This window comes from Anguilla rostrata, chromosome 10 (genome assembly GCF_018555375.3).
Source record: "Anguilla rostrata isolate EN2019 chromosome 10, ASM1855537v3, whole genome shotgun sequence".
NCBI classification, from domain to species: Eukaryota; Metazoa; Chordata; class Actinopteri; order Anguilliformes; family Anguillidae; genus Anguilla; species Anguilla rostrata.
Window position 1 is genome coordinate 5,541,238 of NC_057942.1, and position 17,313 is coordinate 5,558,550.

Consider the following 17,313-nt stretch of genomic DNA (forward strand, 5'->3'; position numbering starts at 1 on the left):
CAGAGTTAAATCAGCACATAACACATTGTATGCACCACATGAGCTCGGTCAGAGTTAAAAGTACTCAGGAGTACAGAGATGAGTCACACACTGAATATTTTGCTCTACACCTTAAAAAAAGGAGAAGGTTGTTCCTGCAGTGCCTGGGTTTTTGGTCCATCCAAACTTATAACTACATATATGCATGAATTATTTAGCTTAAAGAACACAGGGTCACCATGTGCTAGAGATACTTGGTGCTGGATCAGTCAGGATCGGAATATTCAGACTTTTAATAATCCATCAAACTCCTGCGACCGATCTCAGCTGGAACAAAAACCAGAAACGGCATTCACGCTCCAGGATCAGGGCTGCACTCTACCCCTGACGCAGAGCGTTTGTGTGGTAATGACACTAACCCTTGTATTCAAAATCATACTGTCTCTGCTGCCAGAAGCTTCTGAAGGGAGCAATGCCGGTTCCGGGGCCCACAAGGATGCAAGGAAGTTTGGGGTCTTTCGGCATCCGGAAGGTTGGGGCCCTGGAAAAAAAACAAAAAAAAAACAGATGTTTGCAGAGCACACTCAGCACATTTTCCAAGCATCGACAAAAAACGTAATCGGTGTGAAACAAACAGTTCCCCCAGCCCGGGTTTTTTGAGCAGCCTTATTTGTGTTCAACGGCTGCCGCCGTGGAACGTTTGGAGTGCCTCTCTTCAAAAAAGTCCTCGAACAGACGTTCAAACAGCAATGTGTTTTATTTTTATTTTTTATCAAGGTGATGTGTGCTCGCGGCTCGCTAATTGTCTGCTCGGTGAACCGCGGTGTCTCTGTTGCTCGCTGACGGGAAACAAATCGGCGCTGATAAATCGAGCCGTTATGTAACATATGGCGGCTCCCCCGCAGGACCAGAGCGCCGCTCGTTACCCTCGAACGAAACACGGAACCGTCTCCTCCATCTCTATGCCGCTCAGCCAAGAGGAGCACACGCCGTGGTGGAGTGGACCGTCTCCATCTGCGAGAGGAAACAAAAACCAGCGAAATGCCAAGCGGCTAAGAACACAGCTCCCAGCAGCAACAACAAAAAAATAAATAAATAAATAAAATAAAATAAAATAAAGATTAAGGAGAGAACGTCCAGAACGCGCCACAGTTTAATTGGTAATTATGTGAATACGCAAATTATTATTTTATTTTTTTTGGCACTCCTGGCGAATTTTTCTGGAGACTGTGATTTCCCAGTTTGCCGCATTAGTCAATAGACGCAGCGTGCTACCAGTCAGCTGCCCCTGGATGCATCTAAATCTGGAGCATGAGGCCTCTTCCTGCGCCCACGTTCCGCAATCCGTAATTGAATGGGGTCATTACATGCAAGTTATGTGGATTTGCGCAGAAAACAGAGCTCCTGGTATCGCAGTAACTTCTGGCTTCCTGTCTCAAAGGAGCCACAAAGTGCCCTTCGCAGGAAACAGACGGCGGGGCTCATCAGAATGTTCGGTAAATGTAATCGCATTACATGAACAATTACCAAAAAAAAACATTTCATGAACGTCCCGGTTTGTCCTCTCTCCCCCTCCCCTATGGCGTTCGCCTCACACACACAAACATACGCGCACACACACACACACACACATGCTGTAGATACTAGCCCCCATACCACAGATATTGCCAGGAATACTCTTCTCTCTACAGTATTTGCTGGGCTACCTGGTACCAGCAGAGATGGAAGAAGGGCCACCAAGCCCAGAAATCCTCCCCTGGACACAGGCCACTACGTCCCATTATGTACAGTAAATGTTCGATGCTTGGTTTTAGTCTTTCCAAATTTCCTCCAGAAAACCAAAATTCCCCATTAATTTATGGAAATTTAAAAAACAGTCATCGGCGGTGGGATTTGGTGGGTGACCCCCCCGAGCCCTCACCTCTGGCACGGTAGGAGACGACGGCCACGGTCAGGTGGATCTCCCCGGGGTAGGTGTCCGGCGAGGAGCTGATGGAGTAGTACCGCGGCTGGAGGAGGGGCAGCTGGGTCAGCAGGAGGGTGGAGGGGATCTGCAGGGAGGGGAACTCCTCCAGAACCTCCACCATGGTGGGGTTGTTGTACCATTTCCACTCCTCGTACTCTTGCAAACCCTGGGGGGGGGGAGACAGGAAAGGAGGCCGCATTAGCTCAGGAGCGGTCATCTGGCTATTGGGAAAGCCGCTGGTTCGATCGCCTCCCCTCTGGGCCAAAGCAAGATGCCTTACCGAATCGCTCCCGAGGAGCTGGTGGGCGCCTTGCGTGGCTACCCTTCCCCGTTGGTGTGTGAGTGTGTGTGTGAATGAGAGGCGATCTGAGTGTATGTGTGTGTGAATGGGTAAATGAGAGGGTATGACAGTGTGTGTGTGAATAGGTGAATGAGAGGCATGCTTTGTGTAGCTGTAGTTGCTGGAAAAAGCTGGAAATTAGCAGTCCATTTTAGAGGTCTGCATTTATATAGCAGCCCCCCCCCCCTCCCCTCCATGGAAAATGGGTCTGTTCACATTAAGACATCAAGCTACACACAAAAAAGACAACAGCATGACAAACAAACATGAACCAAATGAAGGCCTTGCTTTGTGAATAAGCCGAGGCACACTGGGTGATTCATGACTTGGCTCGTTGCTTCAGGACATTGAGAAAAATGGAGGGTTTGAAGGTGGGTGGTGTTGAGTGACAGCATGTCTGTGGGTTATTATAAAAAAAAAACGCAATTTCAGTTTCAAGGCACATATGCTCTCATGGTAAAAGCGACTGAAATTCCTTTAAGCACGAGAACAGGAACATGAATAAAGACACCACCAAGATAATCGCCTTTTCTGCGCAATGATTCATTTGAATCTAATCTAGACCGCTCTTTAGAGCAGAGACAAAGCCACAGGAATTGCAGTAGAGAGGACCGATGATGGTTTAGTATTTCTCAATATTTGGAGAAATCACGGGCAGGCAGACTTCTTCAAATAGTGAGAAATACTGAACCTATTTCCAAGGCTCCCAACCCTCTCCTACCTTGCTCAGAACTTCCAGTTTCTTCTTCTGCTTGTCATTGCTGGCCAGTGAGGCAAATTGCTGCAGCAGGAGGGGGCTGGGGGGAGTGGTGATGTCCAGGAAGTACTTGAAGGCCTGGTAGATGGTGCATGGTGGGATACGACTCTCGTCTGTCCAGTTGCTGATCACACCTGTGGAAAAAAAAAAAAACAGCACTAACAATTAGCAAAATACTCACTTCAAATGCAGTTGGATAGTTTCAAAGCTCAGATGATACCTCTATAAAACATTTATTTTTGTTGTAAACACTAAAATTAGTTTAGCGTGCATTCTATTGCATCTCATTTGTCAACTATGAAAAAATAGGACACAAACGACTGTTTTATGATTATGAAATGGCAGAAAACAAAATTCATAAAACAGTCATATCTTACCATGGTCTATTAAGTGAAACAGCATTAGTGTAATGCAACTGATCAGCAAATTGAGCCAGGGTAATTGGCGGAAACAAAAACCAGAAACAGACATGACTCTAGGAACTGGGTTTCCGACTGCTGACCTACATCGATAGGTTCACAGCTTACATTTGACAAAACCCAACTGTTGATGCATATCTGAGCACAGCTTACCCAGTGCAGTGTTTCTCTCTTCCAGGAACTCCACCCTGACGATCTGATTGACAGGCGGTGCGTCTTCCAGTTTATCAATGAGCGAGGTCACCAAGTCCTCGTAGTTGCCGGGGAAGATGCCCAGGTGGTCTCCGGGCTGGTACTTCAACCCTTCGTGGTTGTTCGCATGGAGCTGAAGGAAGATTGTGGACCGACTGCAGAGGAAAAGTCAAGCGTGAAGAGGAGAATTAAGATGCTTCCATCATAGTTTTGCGTTTTCTTTGCTTCAGTGTCTGGTATCCAGGCCTGGGTCAAATAATAACATTGGAAAAGCTTTAAGCCAAAGCCATTGACAAACTACCTGCCACAGATGATCAACAGACATATTAAAATCTATCTTCACCAATATTCCGAGCAAAATTATTTTCTCCTACGATTCCGCATTTTGGTTCGTAACACGTTGCAATGAAAACTTGCATTGATCAAATTCTACTTGGCATCGAAAGAGATTCAAATTCGTACTTGACCCAGGTCTGGTGGTCTCACCATTGAGAACGTAATTCATAACCTACTTGGAGTTGGGACCTTGCAGGTTTTTTCTGGTCAGGAGTTTCGCTCCGTAAACCTTCTTCTTGTGAATGCTGTGCAGCGCTGTTGGCAAGACACAATCACGGTAAGGAGTCAATAAAAACGCCCTCGCGTTCAGAGCACCGTCATCCAACTTTGGGAACCAGCCAGCAAGTACACAAGTTGCTTATTTTGGGACCGTTATGAACCGTTAGCACATGATGAGGTGACGCGGTTTAGCGGTATAACGTGTTACCCCGTGTGAGTTCCGGCGCTTCCGCTGTGTAAGTCAAACGGAATTTGTTCTTCTTCCAGCTCCGGTCGTTGCTGATCAACGAGTTGTTCGCCTTCTCGATGTTCACGTCATCGCCGACGCAGAAGACGTCACACGCAGCCTTGAAGCACACGGAGGAAGGGGCTTTTAAAGATCATGCTTTAAATTTAAAAAATAATTTTTTGAGTCCCCCCATTTTCACTCTACCGTTAACATACTTGTGGAGGGCACTCTCTAAGTCAATCCGCCAAACCTGCTTTTATGTCATGGTCTCTCTTTTGGCCTATTTGCTCGGCTGTTGCGGACCGCAGGTCCCCTTCCCCACCTTGAAGACCTTCTTGGCCCAGGTCCTGAAGGACTCCTCCTGGCCGCAGAGCTCGTCCCCCTCCCCCATCCGGAGGATGCGTTCCCCGCCCAGCTCCTCGAACAGGGTGTCCATGGCGTGACCGAACGCGCAGAAGTGCGGGTAGGCCCGCGAGCCCAGGCCGAACACAGAGAACCTGCAAAACCACAGCAAGCGGGGATGAGCTGCAGGCCTCCTGCCCTTCTCTCCACAAGGTCTGTTTGTTGCCAGAGTTGAGGTCAGTTCCATTTCAGCTCTGCTAATTCCAATAACTGAGACAATAACTGAAAATCACTTCACGAATAGGAAAACTGTCCTTTGGGTCTTCCGAGAGTTTTTCAATTAATTACCTGAATTTCAGTCAATTTTCTTCGCTGACTGTACTGAAATAGAATTGAACCCAACTCTGCTCCCCACGGCCCTATGACGCTGGATCTGAACCCTTTGACCCCTAGGTGGCAACACTGAGTGGCAGCATTTCTTCATGATGTTTCTTTAAACCCATTTTAGCCTTTCAGAGTGTTGAGCTACTTTTCTTTTGTTTTAACCAGATTATCATGATTTCAGTTGCTTGTTGTATGTTCAAAGCCAGGTTAACGCCAGCTACGTTGTTCTGTTGGGAAGTAATGCGATTACAAGCAAGTCAGCTGGCTGGTTCAGTTTAACTGACCGAGGTTTAAAAACATTAAACACATTATTCCAGTGTGCCGTTAGAGGCCGGAGGCATCCTGGTTTAGCGCCTTCCACTCGTACTGTTATTACCTGACGTTGGCCAGAGGTCCCGTGCTCTCGAAGTCCACCTTCGGCTCCGGCTCGTCGCTCGAAGATTTGCGCGTGTCCGAATACGACGAGACGCTGTTGAATCGCACCTTGTAGCTCCTGTGGAGGACAAGGATGCAGTGTAACAACGCAAACCTCTCGGCCAATCGACGCGGCTCGACTTCAAACACGGGAAAACCAAACCGCTGGGTGGGGGGTGGAGTTGCCCCCTCCCTACCTCCCCAGGGCAGAAGAACACATGGGATGCCGTGACCTTACCAAACAGCAATAACTCAGAAAAAAAATCATCAAATAACTAAACAGCCATTTTACTCACTTTCTGTCCTCCATGTTGGTAGTGGGATGTCTCATCTCCATTAACGCTCCACCAAATTTCTATACAGGAACAGGATATGACATTGATCACCCTCCCTACACACTCCTTTCAAGTATTGAACAACCATTCTGTTTATGTATATATGCAATACTCAGATGACCTTAGACCAGCCTTTGTAACCCTTCGCTACCATTTAAAGGCTACATAACAGAACTATTATTATTCATAACTGTCCATAACTGCTTACAGCTGTCTTAATGACATAGCATGATGATTCTTTGCAAGGTGTTTATAGCGTTATAGCTGTTTGATAGAAAATGATGATAGATGCAAACATAATTAAACTATTCGATATAAATCACAAATAACTGTCAGTAGTATTATGGATATAGTCTAAGTGATCAGGATTTCTCCATGTTTTTCACAAATAGCATCGATGTCCGTAATCTCTAATAGTTTTGTTTTTAATTATCTTTCACCCCAGCCACTCCACTCATCTTATTGCTATATCAATAAAAGATCATAAGTGTCATTACATAATCTCATACTGGATATAGCAATGTGATATTACCAATACATTTCACTTAATAAAAGACACATAAATCACACTGGAAATGGAGTACCTCTCCGTTTTCAGGTGGGTCTCCGTTGCCGAACGTGCTGGTCACCACGAGCACGAGCGTTTCGTGTTCCAGGTGCACCACATCATACTCGTCCATTGACGTCACCTGTGTGCCGAAAGGAGAGAATGCCGGGCTGTCAGATTGCACATTGAGACGACATGCCCTATGACCCGGAAGTGAATCCTCACTATACCCACGGGGCCATGGTGTCACGTAGGGAGGGAAGTTTTCCGTCAGCAGGGTGAAAACTGTAATGGGGGGGGTTCAATACATGATAATCTATTCACGTGGAAGAGATGCTGCGAACGTCAGGCAGCTTTTCTTCTGCTAATGAGGTGATAATTTGCTGCGGCAGATATTAACACCAGAGCGCGGGGCTTGGTGAGAGATCGGCGGCGGCGGCTGTGGCTCGGCCATCAGGGGGCGCCATCTAGCCCTCGTAGTTTCCTGACGCTCCGTCAAAACGGAATCAGTCTTGAGTGATTGATTGCATCCGTTAGAAGAAAAAAAAAAACGAATTAATAAAAAATAAAAAAACACTGAACTCCCGAAGGGGGAAACTCGATGATTGAGAATGCATGTTTAGGTTTTTTTTTTTTTTCCACAAGCCGCCTTCCTCGCCTGGGGCGGTTTCCGATCTTATGTTAAACAGCAGTTTCGCATGCTCGATTGAGCTCATTCCGTTCGTCCTCTGGCACTTCATTGTGTGAGAAGGCATAGTCGTTGCGATAAAAGAAAAAAAAACACGTTTGGGAGGACTCAATGCTATATCTCCACTCTGTGTGGAATAGAAACATCTTGCCATTGGTTTCAGTTCACTTGAGTGACCAGTAGCCTTTGCTGGGGTTATACTCTTAAATTACAAATTATACACCCATTTTTTTGCACTTGGCATGACACCGTTTAGCCTACAAATAAAAGAGAGGTGCTTTGCATTATGTTTTCCTTATGAGTTAAGGTTACCTTTGCATCGAACGCGTGCTTGAAGATCTCACACAGGGTTTTTGCGTAAACCTGCGATTTTCCTGTTTCGGTGGCGTACAAGATGGTGGCCTTGACCCTCTTTGCCATGGCCTGACCCATGAGCTTAGCCGAGAACTTCACAGCCCTGCGAAAACAAAGACATGGAGGGTAAGAAAGAGGGAGCAACTTCTGTACCCTCAAAATACTGCCTGAATACCACAAGCCAAATGGACTGCTTATTGCGTCATTGGAATCTACAGTTAAATGCAAAAGTATTAGGACAGTTGTGTCAACTCGTTGTTTTTCCTCTGTGCTAGTAAAAATTTGTGCTTCAAATCAAAACAGAACAGTGACTATGAGGCAAAGCAGAATGGATTGCATCCTTGGGAAGCGATTATAGAGTCTATAAGCTGAAAGATACACGACGGGAACTTTGCAGATGAGGGCCAGAGAACTGAGTGTGACAACCATGGACGCTATTGTGAGCATGAAAGAAAAGAAAAAAATCAATCAGAAAGCTTGTGTGTTCCCGAGTAAACCATCGCCAGCGATCAGGCCGTCCACAGTAGACATTGAAAAATAATGAGAGGATGGTTATAAGAGCTGTAGAAAATAAAATCCTAAATTGTCAGCGCGAGTACAGGCTAATGATCTCCAAACACTGGGGGTGAGAAGTGTCACAGGAAAATGCACAGGAGACTGAAAGAGACAAATTGCGGAGGCTACACTTCCAGACGTAAACCTCTCATCGGCACCAGAAGCGATGGCGGCAGCAAAATGCCAGCTGAAGTGTACAGTACGTATTGTCCTCCGATATTCAGAGAAATGCCACCAAACTCATCTGACTCAAAGTTTATCATGCAGCAGCACAACAGCCCACAACGGGCAGCACACTTAACCAAGCAGCTAATCAGGAGGAAAAGGTGGAAGTGTCTGACGTGGCCCAGTCAGTCACCAGATTTGGAATGCAGATGTGATTGGTGCAGAGGAAAAACAAAAAAAATTGCCACGACTGTCCCAATACTTTTGCATTCAACTATAAGTCATCTGTTTCATTTTTTGAATTTGAAACCGTAAGAAACCAAGAAACCAGGAAACTGAATCCTCAAGATTCAGAGTTGCTGCCTAGCGCCAACGGAATGCCTATTATGCTATAGCCTGCAACTTTTATTTGTTCTATCTTTCTATATTTTATCGAAAAATCAATACAGTTTGGTGTTTAAAAAGCAAAAACCGAGAGCGAATCAGTCCGGAGCGGTTCCCCCGAAAACGCCTCAGTCAAAAGGATCGTCGGGGGTGCCGTGGCACGCTAAATTTTTTTAGCGCCCGAGCAGGCGGCTCACGTCGGGTTAAACAGCAGAAGCAATCACAGGTACCTCGCGCCTCTTCACATCCTGGGGCAATTACAATAATAGCTGTGGAAAAAAAAACCTAACGAAGGCCTGATTAGTCCCGTGGGGGTTTTACGCCACGGAGCTGTGGCACCGCCTCCGTCTGCCGTTCAGCTCGTCTGGGGCGGAAGGCGCCCCAGAATCAGACTAAACGAAAACCGCGTGGGCTTCGCGGTCGCGGTCGCGCTCTCGTCCGGTCGGGCGCGGATCTGGGGGGGGCGGGATTTCACCAAGCAGGATTACTCGAGTTAGCCGGCTAAACTGCGCTGAGTAAAACCCGGAACGGCTCTTTTTACTTCAGTCCGTGTTCCAGGGTTTGGGAGGGTTCCGGGTTTTTTACTCAGCACAGTTATCCAGCTAACTCAGTAAACCTACTTTGTGAAATACCCCCCGAGATGCACTCTCAGAAAGGATGTGTTAATATCCAACGCATTCTTCGTGTGTTACTACTTTTGTGTTACTTCCAACACATTGTGTGTGTGAAAGCTGCTACTCTTGTGTTACAGATTATATACAATTTATGTGTGGGCAGACTGTTAACAGAGACTGTGTTGAAAGTAACTCAAAATGTGTTTTCCCTAATTAGACATGGAGGTGTGTTCAAAAATGACATGTTGTGTGTTGTTTTTAACACATCTTTTCTGTGTTCCGAGCAGCACTGTAGCACTGAGCAGGGGCTTGCCTTTGAGTAATAAAACCCACTGTCCTCATCTCAACACAAAATCCCCCACCTCCAAACCTTCATCTCAATACTATAAAAAGTGTACAAATAAAAGAAGGACTAGCTGTGTCAATGAACAACAAAGCCCAGTTTCCCATATATCCTTCATCCTCTTCATAAAAAAGAAATAAAAAGAAAGAAATAAACGATAGGAAAGTCTATGAACAACAAATCTCAGTGTCCTGACCCTTGCTGTAGTCGCAAAATGTAACATTTTTCAATATCGGTAAGTCTATGAGCAACAAATCCCAGTATTTTATTGCCCGCCTTATTAATAAAATAAAAAAAAAGAAGAGGCAAATTCCTATGCGCGATCACTCATCGTTTTAATAAAAAATAAGAAGACAAATGAAAAAGTACCACGAGCAGCATGTTATAAAAAGATCAATAAAATCAGCAGGTTCCCTCTGACTCACTTTGCCAGCTTCTTGAAGCCGATGGCTCTCTTTTTGGTCGGTGTTCCGTTCACTCCTTTCCACACGTGAGTGTTCCATGGATCCGACTGCAGTGGGACAAAGATCTCAGAGTTAGAACCGTTTCTCCATGGAAACTGAGTGTTCCATGGACCCGGCTGCAGTGGGACAAAGAGCTCAGAGTTAGAACCATTTCACCATGGAAACAGTGAGTGTTCCATGGACCCGGCTGCAGTGGGACAAACAGCTCAGAGTTAGAACCATTTCACCATGGAAACTGAGTGTTCCGTGGATCTGGCTGCAGTGGAACAAACAGCTCAGGGTTAGAACCACAGCGACGTCCACTTCACCTTGGAAACAGAATCACCATGGAAACCTGGATCACACAGAACCTTGAGATCCACCAGTCAATGGCTTTAAGGCTGCAATTCCTTGAGACAGCTGAACATAAATTGTTCAGCAACAATGCTTGCGCATATGAGCGAAATATTAAAATGACACATTAGCAGGTGTTCCTAAGAAAAGGAGATTCAGCAGCATCATTATCGTCATAAGAGACATCCGTACAAATCAAAAATGAGCAATTTCTTGTCTTGTAGGCTTATTTTTACAGCTGTCAAAAAGGCCAAAGATATGTATTCTATACCAACCAAACGAATATGCAATCCACTGGAAATCATGTCCGTCGTTTTCACCAGAAGCACAAGTGGATATCGGGACATGTAGTGGTGTGTGTGACCAGTCCTGGAGGAGGAGATGGGTAAAGCCACTCCCTCTAGACTCCTGCCCTACCTGGTACTCGAAGGACGGGGTGAGCCGGTAGTTGAGCATCTCCTGGTGGAACACGGGGGTAATGCTCCCGGACATGGGGGGCACGATCCAGACCCAGTCGCCCGGGCAGCCCCCCCGAACCCGCAGCTCGTTCTCCATGTGCTTCATGAAGGACTCGGTGGCCGAGTGGTGGTCCACTATGGTCACCTTCGCGTTCTGAGGGAAGGCGGAGGGGTGGCAGAGGGGGAGGTCAGATCATATTTTGAATGTGAGACTCAAAGCCCCAAAAATTCATATTTCTTCTTGTTGTGTTATGAGACTTTCCCACCATCAAGATGACACCGGATAAATAAGCTATAAAATATATTATCTAGGCATATGTGTATCTCAAGAGACAACAGATTCAGGTAGACTTTGTTCTGTGTGTATTATGAAGAGGGAAGCACCTGGAAGCTGTAGAGGACTGCAATGTTGACTTCCACCAGTGCCTGGTCCTTCCACAGTGATGAGGTCTTCCTGGTGTCCAGAGACATCATCTTAGCCACGTCCTGGAACGACAGAACAGAGAGAGAGCGGCATTATGAAACGCCATTGTGTGGACAGACAGAGAGAGAGAGGGAGAGAGAAAGGGAGAGACTGAAATAGAGAGAGATAGATAGAGAGGGAAAGATAGAGAGGGAGACAGAGAGAGAGAGAGGGACAGATAGAGAGGGAGACAGAGAGAGAGAAAGAGAGCGAGGGAGAGAGAAGAAGAGATAGAGAGGGTGACAGAGAGAGAGAGAGAGAGGTGCAGTAATACCGCTACTTTCTGCAGTTTGTCATCACACCTCTCAATGAAAGTATCTCGAGTGAAAATCACGCCGGCGGCCTGACTGCCTGTTTGCAGCGTGCCAAGGCGATTAACTGTCACATTACCATTTCCACCCAATCAGCTCGGGCGTGCGGCCTTCCAGCAGCCAATGACGGCCAAAAGATACAATTTTCACTACATCGCATCATCACATTCTCTGCCATCTGTCACCCCGCCGTTAAAAAGGAAAACATTCCCCGGAAAAAAAAGAGGGGGAAAAACGGATGAATTAAGTGAGCCGGGCGGGCTCTTCTGCATAATGGATGAGGGCAGCCTGCCGCAGCGCTGTCATGCGCGTTCTGTCCCGCGGCGAACGCGTAAAGTGGCGAATTCGGACGCAGGGGGAGACGTGCAATTAAGGGGCGCTGCGCTCCTTAATTAGCCGGGGAGGCCGACCGACGGGAAATTAAAACGAGGCCCGGCAACAAAAAAAAATAAGCGCAAAAAAAAACCTTTCCTGAGACTACCGGACACCGCTGCGCTCCTCTTCAGGATAATTACGTTCTCCGGATGAAGCGGCCCGGCGTCGGCTGAGAACACCTGCGTCGTAGCTTCTAGCGCGTTAGCCGTGTCACAGGGACGCATGCAGAGCGGTCCCTGGGGTAATTACCTGTACAGGATTCAAAACGTTCGCTGCCCCAGGGGGGCGTGATGTCAACGTGCTCTCTCTCTCCTGTGTTGACTGTAAATAGTGTGGCTAACAGAAATAGCGCTAATGCATACATTTCGCACCCCGGTTAAAACCACCACACCTACCCCCCCTGTTGCCCCCCCCAGCACGCAGTACCTCCAGGATGTTGTAGCGGGAGCTGTCGCAGAAGTCTCGCACGCCGATCTCCGTGCCCATGTACCAGCCACTGAAGGGGCAGGCTGTGAACTCTAACCCCCCGATCTCCAGCAGCATGTTGGACACCGCGGGCAGCCCGTACCACTTCAGGTCCAGGTCTTTAAACCACTCGAACCTGCAACCAGACGCAGAAAAACAGCAAGAAATATGCAGTTTAGTCCCTAAGGGAAATGAAATATACTGCTGATATTATTTCAAAATGCATTATCAAAAAATATTACAGCAAAGTACTACAACACTTACACACTCAAGCAAATATATCAATTATTGAAACAAACAAAAAACATGCAGACACTGCAGCCCCCCAGGACTTTAGTTTGCACCTCTAAACACATATACATTTCTACATAACTTAATTATCAAACTAGATTAGTTTTTCTTGTCAGTGGGGATTCAGCTCCCTAGTGCTTTACTGAATGCACAACTTGACAAATTAGAATTGCACCTCAAATGCTTTTGCATTTATTATTAGTCAATGCTTTTTGTGTGCACATAGTAAAGAGGACCAAAAACAAACTGCAGAACTAATTTGTCTGCACAAGCAAACCTGCAAGAGCTCATGGCACAGGACTTGCTGTAATATATTTTTATACTGACATATTATCAAGGACAGTATCTTACATTAACAGTCAAGTATATTTGGGAAATAAGGAACTTCAGATAAAGAGTCGTGTGAATCAGCTGTTGTGAATCTGAAGGCTCGTTTTGGAAGCTCCTCAGATCGCTGGAAACCCATTGCGCTATACTTAGACGTCATTGTGACTTTGAATCGACCGCCAATTATGATGCTAAAAACGAATTTGAATATTCTGCGGAGGAGGGACGACATATCGATTTGTACAGGCGCGCAAACAAAAACCCTCTCACACCCCCACCCCACCCCCAGACATCTGCAAATGTTTGAGATGCTAAATTTACTGGCCTCCGTTCCATCTGTTTGGTACTAAGGAGATTGTCAGGGCCCGCTGAACTAATCTACATATCTGTGCCACTACAGTAGCAGTAAGCACCAAGCATTCAGTGGAATGCAGAAACGTTAGCCGCGTGGATGGCGGGTGCCAAACTGGCGGCGGCATTCATGCAGTTCTTTTGGGGAAGGGGCCAGTTTGAAACTTCGGCAGCAGAATTTCCACAGTGGGTAAATTTATCCGCACTGATCTGCTGTCCGTCTGAAAGACAGCAGCGCGGAGAGAACAGGACTGTGGGTAAAAAGTGATAGAAAAGCTAAAAATCCGGAAGCATGACTGCTGAAAAATCACGCTAACCCTTGCGCTAGCCATTGATTAACCCTTTGAAGAGCAGGTTTTTTGTAGTGCATTTTCAAAAGTCAAAAAAGTTCGGTGTTCTAGAACTCCAATTCTTTCAGTTACCAGTAAGTGAGAGTTACATCAGCATTACAATGTTCAGCTAAGCATATTTGTGATCCCACACCTTAAAAGGGTTAAAATTTCTGTACTTACTGTAAGGAAGCCCACATGCCCAGCGGCAATACATCTGCAGGGTGGGCCTCTGGAGCCCCATAAGGCCGCTGCAGCTGTTTCCCATAACAGATTCATCTGAATTTGCGCAGGCCTAGACTCTGCCACCCTTCCTCTTTCACTCAGACCGTTTCCACGGCGCGCTCGCGCCGCGAGCGCTCGAGCACCGACTCACTTGGGATGCGTGATCGGCACCTCCAGAATCAGGTCGTCTGGGAGCTCGAAGAGCTCGGGGTCGTTGCCGTTGGCCTGGAGGAGGAGGGGCAGGACGTCGAAACGCCCCCGCGGCCCCTTCCAGCCCTGCTGCATGCAGATCTGCCCGATCGAAAAAAACACACACAGAGAGACATGACAGCCGTTTCGCACGGAGAGCTTAGCCTTTATCCCGTGGGATGGGGATGAGGATGAGGATGATGAGGTCATCGGCGAGATGAGGTCACGGGCGGGCCGACGGCAGAGAAGCTCGCCGGGTTTACCTCGGTGAGCTCCACGTTGGCCGGGTCCCCCAGAACGGAGCCGTCCGGCTGCTTGTAGCCCGCGTATCGGATCAGCTGGCTGTTCCAAACCCGGAAGTCATGCTTGCCATCTGTCCTTTGTGGAAATATGGTGATGGCAGACCTAGAAATAGAACAGACACAAGTTAATATGTGGAAACGACGGGAAAAGATTCACCGTTCGCTCGGTCTGATCTCTGTGTGCTTCAGCGGAAGAGTGCAGGCCAAGAAATGCAGGACCAACTGATATGAATAATACTAATAATGATAATAATAATAACCATCCTCATCAGCTTACAAAATATTCATTTCTAAACATGGACCTGCATTCATATCAGTTGTCCAAGAACTGTAATGAAAGGAAATGTATTTTGAAATAACTAAATAAAAATGTGAAAGCAGTGGCCATCTGTGCAACCCTAATGGCCGTCTAAAATATCCCGCAGTCATTAAAAGCTAAATCAGCCTTTGTTTTTATTTCGTTCAGATCATTCGTACATCTGTGTTATAAAGGGAATACGAGTCTTCTGGGTACTCAGTTCACAGAAAATGCATATGGATGAATGTTTTTTTACAAAATGAATTCAGTTTGCTACAAAATGCAAAACGCTTCCCAAATTTTGGCAGGTGGCACAGAGGTGGAAACTACACATGAAAAGAGGAAAACAAACCATATTTCTGACGTATTTCTGATGCACAGATTTTTAATACTGCCCATTCCTGAACTACAGCCATGCGACTTCAGTTTTATACTAGACTGGTTCCTTGCATGCTGGGATTTCCGCAGCTGTTGAGCTCTCAGAATTAAGTGTTGATCCAGCGACCCGTGTCAATCTGCACGCGAGCACGCAGTTCAAGAAAAGAGGTTAAAACGTCCCCAATCACCTTCGTCCTTTGGGACCTCTGAGGTGACATTTTATAGCTTTGTAAGAATGAGGGGCTGAGGTATCAAATGAAATAATCTAATTAATAATTAAAGTCACAGAAAGACTGGGACACATGCGGGTGTTGTTCCCTGACAGCGTAACGTGTGAACATTACTAATCTGGCCCTAAGCCTTGGGAGTGCTCATACAGGAGCACATGCTACATGCATATCCAGGGTTACTAGGCCATTCAAGCAGAGCATGGGAGCTACAGATCACCCAGGGGGAATGATTTCATCAGCACACACTCCGTGGGCAATGGATCCACAAGGTCAGTTTCCTGTCACGTTTCCTGTTACACGCAGCTCACAGTGAGTGCGTCGCAACAGCTGAGAAATGTATCTTCCTTTCCTCCACTACCACCTCGTCTCCTCTGTGCCCCGGAAGCGATCATTGTGTCCCCCCTCCCTCCCGCCCTATAGTGTCCCAAAATTGAAGGAGACAAGCAAAGCGCACAGAACTGTATTGGAGAAGCGGCTTCGAACCTCCCCTCCATTTTTCCACATACTTCCGGGTAGGAGACGAGTGGTAGTGGGGGAATGGAGGAAAGGAGGTGAGGACTTACAAGTGAAAGATGCACCCAGTGTGTCATGGGTGTTATAATATATTTTCAGATTTCCCTATACACTAGACAAAAGGCACGTTTGGACAAGAGGGTCACGTCGAACTGTCGCCTCGCCGCCCAACGGCTGAGAGCCAATCAGAGCTTCAGAGAGCTCAGAGCTTTGTGAGACAGACGGCACACAAGAGGAGCTCAACGTCCCTTCGGGCCAGTAGGTGGCAGTCTTTCCATTGGACCAAATAAACCTCAGTACCCCAGTGCAGCAGGATACTGTGCTCTAGGAGATGCCTTCTGGATGAGATGTTAAACTGAGGTCCTGGCTCACGGTGGTGTTTAAAATTCTAGTGTCACTTATTGCCTGGAGTTGTGGTTGTCACTTGGGTCCTGGCAAAATTCCCAACCTGATTCTCTCAGCTTCAGCCACCTAATCATGCCCCCATTTTATTCTGTCTCAATAACTCTCTCCCGCTCCACCTCAGCTGATGTATGGTGAGTGTTCTGACACAAAATGGCCGCCATTAATCACCCAACTGTGTGCTCCACTTTGGTGGCAAGAGAGTTTCCCCGCTTCAATGTAAAGCACACGGAGACCAAGAGATGAAAGCACAACAGTAACACACTCCATTATCAGCATCTACAAAATCCTTTGATTTTTCCCACTTTGAGGTAAAGTGTCACCTAGCTCCTGAGACAACTAGCATCTTCCGTCTTAACAATGTCTTACGACAGACAGGAGGAACAGACTGCAGTGTCATTAATTATACAGCACAACAGGATAGCTGTCAAGTATAATTAGGCCTTCCTGGTGCAATGGCAACAGTCTGCTAATTGAAATGAACAAAAAAAGAGTCTTATTGGCAGGTGAACGTGCGGACCTTCCGAAGGGGAAGGGCGCCGGGGGGGCTGACCTTAGGTTGCCTTTGTTGGTGGCGTACTTGATGTGATTGCAGATGTAATTAAACATCCCGTGAGCTGTGGTGCAGTCTCTGGCGTCAAATACCTGCACACGATACAGAACCGTGAAAACTGTCATGGCAGAGATTCATCTCCTCGACATATACAGGAATAATTTCGCTGTTAGAATATACCAGCTTAATACTGGGCCGTATGACACGAATATTTAGAGGGCATAAAAACCACAGTATGAAACAGGGAAATACATTAGAGTGATAGCATCTTTCGCCAAAATGGAAAATACTGCCGAAATATTGAAATAAAACATACTATCAGGATGAGAAAATATATTGCGACACTACAGAATATATGAGGATATATATAAATTTATAATATTTCACTTTCAGATATTGGCAGTATATATTTTTGGTAAAGAGCTAAACTAAAGGTTCAATTCCCAGGTAGGGCACTGCCGTTGTACCCTTGAGCAAGGTACTTAACCTGCGTT

General features: G+C 46.5%; 1 protein-coding gene across 4 annotated transcripts in view; it reads right to left on the minus strand.

Annotated features, from left to right (window-relative positions):
• The window catches only part of nos1 (nitric oxide synthase 1 (neuronal)), a 35,262-nt gene that overhangs the window by 5,013 nt on the left and 12,936 nt on the right, over positions 1-17,313 (minus strand). For all 4 annotated transcript variants that reach the window (XM_064353645.1, XM_064353643.1, XM_064353644.1 and 1 more), the window contains exons 7-25: positions 16,820-16,911; positions 14,407-14,548; positions 14,106-14,245; positions 12,393-12,567; positions 11,202-11,303; positions 10,777-10,971; positions 9,988-10,073; positions 7,460-7,604; positions 6,497-6,601; positions 5,874-5,932; positions 5,540-5,656; positions 4,760-4,934; positions 4,417-4,555; positions 4,166-4,244; positions 3,615-3,808; positions 3,007-3,176; positions 1,901-2,111; positions 906-993; positions 399-520 (exon numbers count right to left, since the gene is read on the minus strand). In XM_064353645.1, coding sequence (XP_064209715.1) covers positions 399-520; positions 906-993; positions 1,901-2,111; positions 3,007-3,176; positions 3,615-3,808; positions 4,166-4,244; positions 4,417-4,555; positions 4,760-4,934; positions 5,540-5,656; positions 5,874-5,932; positions 6,497-6,601; positions 7,460-7,604; positions 9,988-10,073; positions 10,777-10,971; positions 11,202-11,303; positions 12,393-12,567; positions 14,106-14,245; positions 14,407-14,548; positions 16,820-16,911 — 2,536 coding nt within the window. The remainder of the gene's footprint in view (positions 1-398; positions 521-905; positions 994-1,900; positions 2,112-3,006; positions 3,177-3,614; positions 3,809-4,165; positions 4,245-4,416; positions 4,556-4,759; positions 4,935-5,539; positions 5,657-5,873; positions 5,933-6,496; positions 6,602-7,459; positions 7,605-9,987; positions 10,074-10,776; positions 10,972-11,201; positions 11,304-12,392; positions 12,568-14,105; positions 14,246-14,406; positions 14,549-16,819; positions 16,912-17,313) is intronic.